At 45.3% G+C, this 11,585-nt stretch overlaps 1 protein-coding gene across 3 annotated transcripts in view; it reads left to right on the plus strand.

The window, feature by feature from the left end:
* Positions 1–11,360, plus strand: part of PDS5A (PDS5 cohesin associated factor A) — a 337,552-nt gene extending 326,192 nt beyond the window's left edge. For 2 of the 3 annotated variants that reach the window (XM_082258623.1, XM_082258624.1), the window contains 2 exons: positions 268–412; positions 10,171–11,360. In XM_082258623.1, the coding sequence (XP_082114749.1) occupies positions 268–412; positions 10,171–10,206 (181 nt within the window). In that variant the 3' untranslated portion in view covers positions 10,207–11,360. The remainder of the gene's footprint in view (positions 1–267; positions 413–10,170) is intronic. The other variant, XM_082258625.1, reaches the window with a different exon arrangement.
* Positions 11,361–11,585: the final 225 nt, after the last annotated feature.

Genomic DNA, 11,585 nt, shown 5'->3' on the forward strand with positions numbered 1-11,585 from the left:
GTCATGTCAGTGAGGTTCAGAATCTAAAGCACACAGTTCTTTTATTCCCTGCACTTTTTATGTTTTATACAGTTCATATATAATAATGCGTTACTGTGCATCATAGATGCATTGTTTTATTTATGTAACAAGATATAAAACAGCGTAGTCATAAAACCTGCTGATCACATGGTGTGTTTGACCTAGCAACCAAGAAGAATTGTGATACTAGTTTATAACGAAGACCATATTTTTAGTTTTAACTGCATGTTACAATTCTTCCAACAGCATGAACCTGGGCAGTGAAGGAGATTCTCTGTTGGAGTTAGATTCCAGTTCAGGAGAGGTTTCTAATGGTGCAGATCTAATTAGTGCAATCTCAAGCAGCCAGGAATCGGAAGAAACACAGCTAGAGGTGACAGGTTACTTACAGGTGCTGTTTTTGTAGCACTTTTTTAGAGTGTAAATATGTTCAGCTTTTTAACTCCTGTGTTTCTTTATGCATTACAGTGATATAGATTGAGAATGACCCAAATATATAGCTGTAAGGGGCCAATTCCATACTGTTCTCATTAAATCAAGGGGAAATACACAAAGTAATGAAGTGTTGTGAATTGAGTAACATTTTATGAGCCAAATAAAACAAATGGTGGTAGGCTATATAAAACCACCCTTGCTTTTCTTTTATTTACTGAAACCATTTTCAAATCTAAACCATTCAGTGGAGCATGGTCAATGAGCAGAAACTCTGCTCTGTTTACAAGCCTCCTAAATGAAAGAGAAAGTAAATCTCCAACGCAGATTGTGTTCCCATGACGGTCATGCGTCACTATGTATACATTAGCTGCCAGGCAAGTGGTTAGATAGCAAGCTCTTGGTTGCTAAAAAGCTGAAATTTGCATAGCCATAAGAGTACTGTTTTTGTCTGCTTTGACTACACATTTTTCAAACTGAAGTGTATTTTAAACAGCTGATGCATTAGATTATTCCTCCTGAAAATTGATGGAATTGAAAGCAATTGTTTTGTATACCTGCATTCCTTTGATATGTCAGAGTAAAGCAAAGAATGTGTGAAGTTATTGCTAATTATACAATATTCTAAAATGGCTTGGACATATTTGCTTCTACCCCTAGAAAAGATTATGAATAGATCATATACATATTTTATACCTGAAAAACTTTAACCCCTGCTCCAAAAGACATCCTGTGCAAAAATGATACCCTTGCTGCTAAACCATAAATTTTGTGTGTACAACACAAATACCATATAGTGAAAAGTCTTCCCAGTCTGGCTATTGAGGGTGACCCAACCTTAGCTCTGCGCTGGGTTGGCTGTGACATAGCCCCACTGGATGGAGGTTGGCCGGGGAGTTAATTGTCTTGCGAGGATGCACAGCCCTGGTCACGATCCTAGCCATGACCTGAGTCGCAGCGTACCTCTGGCCCACAGCACCCCCATGCCCCCATGGTGCAGTAATTGGAGGCCCCTCGGGGAGGACGTGGGCCCCTCCCTGGGTTGGCCGGAACCCCCCCGATTGCCCTTCCTTCCCACTTTATTGTCCCCCTCAATATCAGGGCCCCTCTGCGGCCATGTTTGTGTAGACCAGCGGCAATTTTATTGTAGTTTCCCATTACTATCAATCGGCTGCTGTGTTTTTGGAGACTATGGGGAGTTGATTCGGCGGTGGGCCTCTAATGGCAATTCTATGAACTTCCTCTTCCTCTTTGATCACTGCACGCTGTGCAGCCTAACACTTTGCATCCGCATCTGTGAAGGGGGTGGTGAGTCCCTGTGGGGGTTATTTTGGCTCTATCTTGCTGCTATAGCGATTTTGGTGCATTGGGAATTGTAGTACTGCTGGTGCAGCAGTGATTTTTTTTTTTTTAAACAGCAATTTTAGACTTTTTGCTGGCGGTTCCAGGTTAACCCATGTAGTCACCACCTGACCCCTCTCTCTGAGGCTGTGGGACCTGCGGGGTCCCAGTCCGCCGTGTCTGCTATGACGGTAGTCCTGCAATCCCTGGTGTCTAAAGTAGTTTTGGCCCTCCAAAATAGGACAAGTAAAAAAATAGTCTTCTGCCTCCTAAGATTCTGAGGTGGATTTGGCCACCGTGGACGCGAGTCACCCTACTGGGTCTGCATCCACGCACCCGGAGTGTTCTTATAGTGAGGATGATTCCTCTTCCACTACAGTCACGCATTGAAAAGGCTCTGGTGGATGCATTGATTGTATCAGTGTGGGAAACTTTAAAATTGGAGGACACAGCTACTACTACGTCAGCGCAGTTTGGTACCCGCAGAACCTCCAAGGCGGCAAAGGTATTCCCCTTTCCTGCCTTTTTCGACACCATTGTCGCAAGTAAGTGGGGTTCCCCCAAACACACTGTCAGGGTCCCTAAGCGCTTTGCCAGAAGGTATTAGTTTGAAGAGTCCCTGCTAAAGAAACTGACAGTACCACCCGTGGTGGACTCCTAGGTTTCCAGGTTGAATAAACCCACCCTCCTTCCGGTGGAGGGCTCTCCATCCTTTAACTACCTCAATACTGGGCACTTAAACCCCCTTCCTTCCCAGACCAATATTCAGCTTTTAGCGCTGTTGCAATTTGAATGACAATTGCGCGGTCATGCAATGCTGTACCTAAACCAAATTTGTGTCATTTTTTCCCCACAAATAGAGCTTTCTTTTGGTGGTATTTGATCACCGTCAGGTTTTTTTCTTTTTTGGTGCACAAATAAAAAAAGACTGAAAAGTTTAAAAAAAAACGTTTTTTTGTTTAGGTTATAAAATTTTGTAAATAGATATGTTTTTTCCTGCACTGATGAGCACTGATGATGCCGCACTGACAGGCACTGATGAGGAGACACTGATGGGGTGGCACTGATATGCAGCACTGATAGGTAGCACTGATATGCAGCACTGATGGGCACTGATATGTGGCACTGATAGATAGCACTGATATGCAGCATTGGTGGGCACTGATAGGCAGCGCTGATGGGCACTGGTTGGCGGCACTGATGGGCACTGATAGGTGGCACTGTTGGGCGGAAATGATCGGCACTGATGGGGGGCACTGATGGGCACTGATAGGCAGCACTGGTGGGCAATAATGGGCACTGGTGGGAGGCACTGATAGATGGCAATAATGGCACTGGTGGGCAGCACTGACAGATGGCATTGGTGGGCAACACTGATGGGGAGGGCACTGGGGGGCTCTGAGCCCTGCTTGCCATCCCTGGTGGTCATGGGTGGGCATCCCTGGTGGTCATGGGTGGGCATCCCTGGTGGCTTAGTGGCACCCCCCCCCCCCCCCCCCCAGGGCTGCACTGGTAATCAATGTTCTGATTACCAGCACAGACCCCCCCTGTGATCAGTGAGTAATTAGAAATACTCACTGATCACCCCCGCAGCAGCACCGATCATCCCTCTTCTCCTCACTGACAGGATCTGTCAGGAGGAGAAGAGATCGAAGCCGTTACAACGGCTCTATTTACATTACATGACGGCTGTGATTGGACACAGCCGTCATGTGATCAGGAGGGCCAATCTCAGGGCCCTCCTGCCGAATGATGTTGCTCTGTGTCCGAGGGACACAGGCACATCGAGATTGCGCCGCTGCGCGTGCCCGCGGCGGCGCGATCTCTCTCCTTCTGAAGCACGTTCCGGAACGTCCATTCAGAAGGACGAGACTCCCGCCCGGCCGTATATGTACTATGGCCGGGTGGGAGGTGGTTAAGGGACCCTCTGACAAGAGAGCTGAATATCTGGCATACCTTTTCACCATGGCCAGTTCCATTCTGCGGCCAGTTTTTGCCATAACCATGGTTTCACAGACATTAACGAAATGGTCTAAGCTCCTGCGCCAGGATTTGGAAGGTGGACAACCTCCTCCTGACCAGGTGGAGCTGGCGGACCAGTTGGTCCAGGGGTTGCAGTATATCTGTGATCTCTCTAGATGTGGCCCCCTTAGCCTGCAGGGTATCCATGATGGCAGCGCTGCACGATATGGCTGAAATACTGGTCTGCGGACAAAGCTTCCAAGAAGGTGTTGACTGATCTCCCTTTTGTAGGAGACCTCTTGCTCGGTGCTTCCATGGAGGAGATCATTAATGGTCTTATGGGAGGTAAAAGTACTCTGCTTCCGCAGTCTGCCAGAAGTAAAGACTTGTCGCAAGCATGGTCCTTTCTTTTCGGTCCCCAGCCCCCCCCCCCCCCCCCCGGACCGCAGACAAGCTCACGTCTGCCTGAAGGAGCGCACTCATCTGTACTTGGGGTGGGGAGATGTCTTCACTTCATGAAAAATTTGGCCAGGCAGTTTTGGGACTTTACATGAGACACCGGCGCGCACTGCTCAGCGTCTCCATCCCTGTATATAACAGAACAAGAGAAAAAGGGGATTAAAGAATGTGTGTGTGTGTGTGTGGAAACCAACCGGCCCTTAGTTTGCTATACTTACCCAACAGTCTGCTGACAAACCAAATAAACCTGTCTACATAATAGGTTAAAAACGGGTTTAGTTAACACACATTTGCAAACGCATGTATAAGCTGCAGGCCACTCCAAGGCACCCTGTGTATCCTGCAGTCCTAAACACTACCTAACACTATTCAAACTGAGTGTCTACTGAATGTCTCCAACATCTTCACTTCTTACCAGATCCGTGGATCTCCTGGATTCAAGACAAATCGGTCCACAAGTTGATTCAGTCCGGGTACAAGATCGAGTTTCGGTCCTTCTGGCAAGGTTTTTTCCTTCCAATCTGCGTTTGTCCCCAGATTGTCTACAAGGTCTTCTTGGGGCGGTACAGGATCTGCTCTCACAAGGGGTCATTGTACTGGTTCTGGAATCGAAACACTTTAAGGGGTCTTATTCAAAGCTGTTTACTATTCCCAGGAAGCAAGGCAAGGTCCATCTCATTCTGAATCTCAAGGCTTTGAACCACTTTGTGCAAGTTCAGAAATTTCTAATGGAATCCATTCGCACGGTGGTGGCATCCATTCATCCAGGGGATTTCCTGGCTTCTATCGATATCAAGGACGCGTGCCTTCATATCCCAGTGTATGTCGAGCATCCGCGTTTCTTTCACTTTGCCATGGGCGAGGAGAATTATCAATTTGTGACATTACCCTTTGGTCTCTCCTCGGGTGTTTACAAAAGTGTTGGCCCTGGTGTTGGCTTTACTAAGGCGGAGGGGGATTTCGGTGCTGGGGTACCTGGACGATATCCGTCTGCGTGCAGAGTCTACGAATGCACTGAAAGATAATCTGGATATTTCAGTGCAAACTTTGCAAGAGTTCGGATGGAAACTTAATTTCCAAAACTGGACTATCTGGGCCTGACCCTTGACACGACCTTAGCCCAAATGTTTCTTCTGGAGATGAAACTTAAGAAGTTGCAGGATGCAACACGGCTACTGTTATCCAACTGGCGATCACCCCTCAGGACTTGCATGCAAGGGCTGGGCCTGATGGTCTCCACCTTCGAGGCGGTTCCATTTGCTCAGTTCCATACTAGGTCTCTACAGAAGGAGATCCTTGTCAAATGGAACAAGAATCCACAGTGTTTGGAGAATCTGACCATATTGAGCCTGAGGAAGAGGGGATCCCTGATTTGGTGGCTTTGCGCCCTCTAGCGCTTCGACAGGGAAAATCTTTTCTCCGCTTTTACTGGACGGTGGTCACAACAGATGCCAGGCTTTCCGGATGGGGAGGTGTCTTGGGTGTGGATCCGGCTCAGGGGATTTGGACTCGGGAGGAGTCCAGTCTGCCGATCAATATCCTGGAAATTCGGAAATGCCTTGCCTAAATTTATTGGACGGATCACCTGCAGGGGTGCCCAGTGAGGATTCATTTGGACAATGCCATGGCCGTGGCATATGTCAATTATCAAAGGGGCACAAAAGTGCCTTAGCCGACATTCTAAAATGGGCAGAATGCTTTGTTCCAGCCATCTTTGCCATGCATATTCCAGAGTTGGAAAATTGACAGGCGGAATTCCTCAGTGGGCAGAAGTTGGATCAGGGAGAATGGTCTCTCCACCATGAGGTGTTTCATCAATATGCCATAGATGAGGGACTCCCGATGTGGACCTGTTGGCCTCTCGTGTCAACAGGAAGGTGCAGAGGTTCGTAGCAAGGTCTCTGGATCCTCTGGTCGACGCCACGGACGCTCTTGTAGCTCCTTGGAGCCAATATCGTCTAATGTACGCATTTTCTCCTCGGACTCTTCTGCCGAGACTTCTGCGAAGGATCGAGGCAGGAGGGATTCCCGTCATCCTAGCGGCACCAGACTGGCCTTGCAGATCCAGGAACGCAGACCTAGTACAACTAGTCACAAATGTCCCTTGGAAACTGCCTCTTAGAGAAGATCTGTTAACTCAAGGACCAATCTTCCATCCTGCTTTACAGTTGCTGGCTTTGACGGCCTGGCTAATGAAAGCCAGTTACTGAAGGATAGAGGGGTGTCTGAATCGTTGATTCCTACGTTATTGAAAGCTAGAAAATCTACTTCTAGGAAAATTACAGGACCCCCCCCTCCTTGGTGTCTCGTGTCTTGGAGTTTCTCCAAAGAGGTGTAGATCAGCGTTTGGCTTTGGGTACCATCAGAAGGCCAGATATCGGCCCTGGCGATTTTTTCTTTTAAAGCCGTTGGCCACAAATTCCTTGGTTCAAACCTTTGTTTAGGGGGTCTGCCACCTGGCTCCCACTGTGAGGTCTCCGTTGCCTCCGTGGGAACCTCAGTTTGGTGCTGTCGGTTCTTCAGAAACTACCCTTTGAAAATATTAGTGAGATTCCTCTGCTCACTTTGACACAGAAGGGTGCTTTCTTGATGGCTATTACTTCTGTACGCAGAGTGTTGGAGCTGGCTGCGTTGTCCTGTCCACTTTACCAGGTGGTTCACAGAGACAAGGTGGTGCTTCATACCTATCAGTCGTTCCTTCCTAAAGTCATCTCTGGTTTCCATTTAAATGAAGGCATTGTGTTGCCTTCTCTGTGTCCTAAGCAACCTAATGACATTGCCTTACATTCTTTGGTTCGTGCAATCAGGGTGACTCAGCCACTGAGTCATTGCGGAAGAGTACCTTCCTGCCACAGTCAAGGAAAAGGAAGGAGCCTCATCGTAGACGGGGGCCCTCCCTCTCAGCCAATAGAAAATTTTGTGCTTCTGGAATGGAGAATAAGGGAAATGGCTCTTTTAAATCTTTCCTGCGATGTTCTAAGCAACCTTGGTCGGATAAGCCTAGAGATAGCTTCCCTGGACCAGCAAACCAGACTCCTTCAGCATGAAGGTCTGCCCCCACCCATTATTTAGGTGGAGGGACATCTTCGCTAGTTTCCAGCCCCCGTGGACTTCTTTTGGTGAGCGTCAAGGAGATATGCACAATGTTTCCTTTGGGGGTACCCAGAAAGGGGGACAAAGCTTGTCCTTTTCAGGTTTTTTTTTTAGGTCCGGGGTCTCCTTGTACGGATTTAATTCCTGCAAAAGTTAAGGTGATGTCTGAACTACCTAAAGTCCCCCTATCCCTGTCCAGGGAATTGATTTACCTCAGTCTGATTCTATTTCTGTCCGCTGGTTTTAATGGCTTAGCTATTGAAAGCCATGCACTGAGGGATAGAGGTCTGCCTGGATCACTGATACATACTATGGTGAAGGCGAGTAAGTCGTCTTCCAGCAGGATAAACCGCCGTACGTGTAAAGTGTACATTTCTTGGTGTCAATTGGCGCTCTGCCTCGATCCTTTTCTGTGGCACGGATCTTAACCTTTCTTCAACAGGGCATTGATCAGAAGTTGGCCTTGAGTACCATCAAGGGCCAGGTGTCTGCCTTGGCAATCGTCTTTCAGCAACCCCTAGCCACGCACTTTTTAGTTCGTCCCTTTTATTCAGGGGGGGGTTCGACATGTGGCTCTGCCTGTACAGTCTTTTTTTGCTGCCATGGGATTTAAATTTAGTACTTTCGGTTCCCTACAAACCTCCATTTTGAGAATATTCTGGAGATTCCCTTGCCTAATCTAGAAGGTGACATTCTTGGTGGCTATCGGAATTTTTAGCGTTATCCTGTCGCAGTCCCTATTTAGTGGTCCATGTGAATAAAGTAGTTTTGTCACTGTCCATCCATTCCTGCCCAAAGTTGTCTCTGACTTCCATTTGAATGAGGACATTGTGTTGCCTTCCTTTTGTCCCAAGCTGGGATTCAGGTATATCTGGTAGCTACTGAGTCTTTTTCGGCTGTCAGACTTGCTTTTTGTGGTTACGGGTGGACCGAGAAGAGGACTGGCCGCTTCCTCGGCTACCATCTCCAGATAGATCAGACAGACAGTGACGCAGGCCTATTCCATTAAAGGTCAGTTTCCACCTTTTCCTGTCACTGCGCATTCTACTTAGGCATTGAGTGCTTCTTGGGCCTTCTGTCATCTAGCTTCAATATCGCAAGTTTGCAAGGCAGCCACTTGGTCGTCCATGCATACCTTTACAAAATTCTTTATGGTAGATACTTTGGCATCTACGTATGCTTCTTTTGGCCGCAGAGTTTTGCAGGCTGCTGTAAGGGTTTTTTTTTCTTTAAGCCTTTATTTTTCAGACAGGGCTCCTGTGTCCTGGTTAAGGGCTCTAAGCCTTGGGTTATTTCTCCACCCCTTATTTTCCTTTTGGACGTCCCACTAGTATGATTCATGGAGCGATGTATCAGTCGATGAACAAAAGAGAAAATGGTATTTTTGTTCTTACTGTAAAATCCATTTCGCCAAGTTCATCGATGAACACCGCACCCACCCCTCTATGGAGTTTTGATACTTCGAATACTGCTTGCTACTAAACTGATACCTAGAGCAGAGAGGGTGGTTATATACCAGCTGAGGAATGGCGTATGGGTGTAGGTGTTTTTTGTTCTGCCAATCCTACTCCTGGAGGTGTTCTGCCAATCCTACTCCTGGAGGAGGCAATGTAACCCACTAGTTATGATTCATGGAGTGCTGTGCTTGTCTGTCAGTTTCTTGATCTGTTGATGATCAACTTTTTGTGCAGCAGCAACCACAGCCACCCAGACACTGTTCAGAGAGGTGTGCGGTTTTCCTTTACCGCAAATCTCCAGTTTAAGAAAGGCCCACAATTTCTCAGTAGGGTATAGGTCAGGTTGCGGAAGGGGGCTATGTCATTATTTTTTCATTTTTAATGCCTTTACTAGCTAGCCACACAGGGGAGTACTTCCATGCATGTGATGGAGCATTGCCCTGCATAAATATCATGGTCTTCTTGAAAGATGCAGACTTTTTCCTACACCACTGCTTGAAGAAAGTGTTTTCAAAAACTGGCACTAGGTTTGGTAGTTGATTTTGAGGCGATCTCTAACCTGAAAAGGTCTGACCAGCTCATCCTTAATAATACCAGCCCATTCCAGTACCCCAGCTCCACCTTGCTGGTGTCTGAATGGAAGTGGAGCTCTGTGCATGTTACTGATCAAGCCACAGGCCAATCCATCCGGTTCGTCAAGTCACTCACATCTAATTGGTCCATAAAACCTTTGAAAAATCCATCTTCCGATATTTCTTGGCTCAGTCTTGGCATTTAAACTTGTGTCTTGTTCAGTGGTGGTTGGGTTTCGGCCTTTCTTACCTTGGCCATGTCTCTAAACACTGAACACATTGTACTTCTGGGCACTCCAGGTAGATTGCAGTTCTGGAATATGACAGCACTGGAGGATAATGGACTCCTAGTAGCTTCACGTTTTGATTCATTTCAAATCCGTTCTTCTGTTATCAGTATGATAACTTCTGACAAGTTCTCCGACGTACAAGATAAAAGCAGCTGGAAATTTTGTGTCGGGGAAGGTAACTTAGAGACAAGCAAAGAGCTGGTCTATTCACAGCACAGCTCTGCATGTTTTTTTCATTCATCTGCCTATGTGGGGTGTGCCTTTCCTCCAATCAACTCTCAAACAGTGTATGCCCAGACCCCTCCCACTGCTGAAACCGTAAGAAATATTCTAACACGCTGTGCACATTCTAAAGAGTTTAGAAAGCTGGAGACAGCAGATATTCATGTAAAACTTATATAGGGAGGTTTGTTTTATCTTTGTGTGTATCATCTGAGGCTGTTCTCTTCACTTGATATGTGAGGGTTTACATCCACTGTATTGACCTAAAAACAATTGAATGGGACATGGCTTTACTATACCTTCTCTATTATGTTTTCACAGGTAAAAAGAAAAGTGCCGCACAAGAGAAGGAAATGAGCGTCTATCAGCAGGCATGCTCCACCCTTCAAGACTTATTCCATTTTTCTATTCAGAAGATGAACTTGCTTAAACATCAAAAACTTTTTACTTTTATCAAAAACACATAAAATGAAAAAAAATTGAAGTCGCCTGCAAAACACTTTTCACAATCTTACCAAATTCTTTGAGGCACGGTTTCATTTCCATGTAATAAAATTACACTCTGGTTGTATGGAGCAAAGAATAAGACTTCCCACATTACAAGCCATTTTTAGTGGGGCTCCTTGGTTACAAGACTATACTGTTGTGTTTTTTTTTTTTTTTTTTTTTTTTTTTCACATCTCTGACAGAGGTACCGTTCCAGGATGAGACTCTACAACCATCTTATGTCTCATCATTTTTCCATGCACATAGACTCCTACTTAGCGGATTTCTAATTGTATTCTGCTGGTGTACATAGAGACATGGCTACAGCCAGGGACAAGGGAAAACAAAAAGTTTGTTGAAGGAATGTTGCATTCATTTATTGGTTATTGTCTTATGTAAATTTGTGCTGCAAGTCTACTTTTTAAATAGAATTAATTGTACAGTTTTTTCTAACTCCATACTATGAAACTATCAATCTCTTGTGTTTTCATTCTTTTCCTCTGCACAAATGGGGAGTGAAATTTCCAAAAGCAACATTTCACAGAGTAACAATTATCTATTTCCTTCTGAGTTAATATAATATGGGGTATGTGTACATATTTTTTTTTTTACCATATATCACTATCATAAAGCCCTTTTACTCAAACACATTGGAATACTGTACTGGATAGCAAGACAGGCAGGCATTTGATTTTATAACATTGGTTGACAGATTTTTAATGTTAAAAAAAAAGAAAAAAAAAAAAAAAAAAATTCCCCATAAATAGTCAATTTAGGCAGCTTTATAAATAAAATTCAGAAATGCAGATGCTTCGATTTTTAGAGGTTTTGCTGTTCTAAAGTTCATGTCTCTCATCATCTTGGAATATTTTTTTTTTATTTTAGGTTAATAGGTGTGCACTCTGCATTTTGTCAGTGAAGTAGTGGACACTTAAAAGTGTATGCCCAGTGCTGCCTATGCACCTTGTATGTACACATGGTCATATTTAAGTTTTGTTGCATAAAATAAATGCTTCTAGGTGTCATGTTGTTTCCATTTTTTCATTTTGCTTTCTCTTTTCATCTTTACCATAGTCCTGTCTTCTTTCTTTGCAGTGAAATTTGTCTGACCACTAGGAACTTCACACTGTTTCTCCAATCTTGAGCAGCAAAGGGCCTTTATTTGTCCAGTACAGTATTTATAGGGCTGGTAAAGTTAATTCTGTCCCCAAGCTTTATAATAGCCACCTTTACACACTGAGGTGATAGGA

This window comes from Pelophylax lessonae, assembly GCF_965119305.1.
Source record: "Pelophylax lessonae genome assembly, chromosome: 1".
In the NCBI taxonomy this organism is placed as follows: Eukaryota; Metazoa; Chordata; class Amphibia; order Anura; family Ranidae; genus Pelophylax; species Pelophylax lessonae.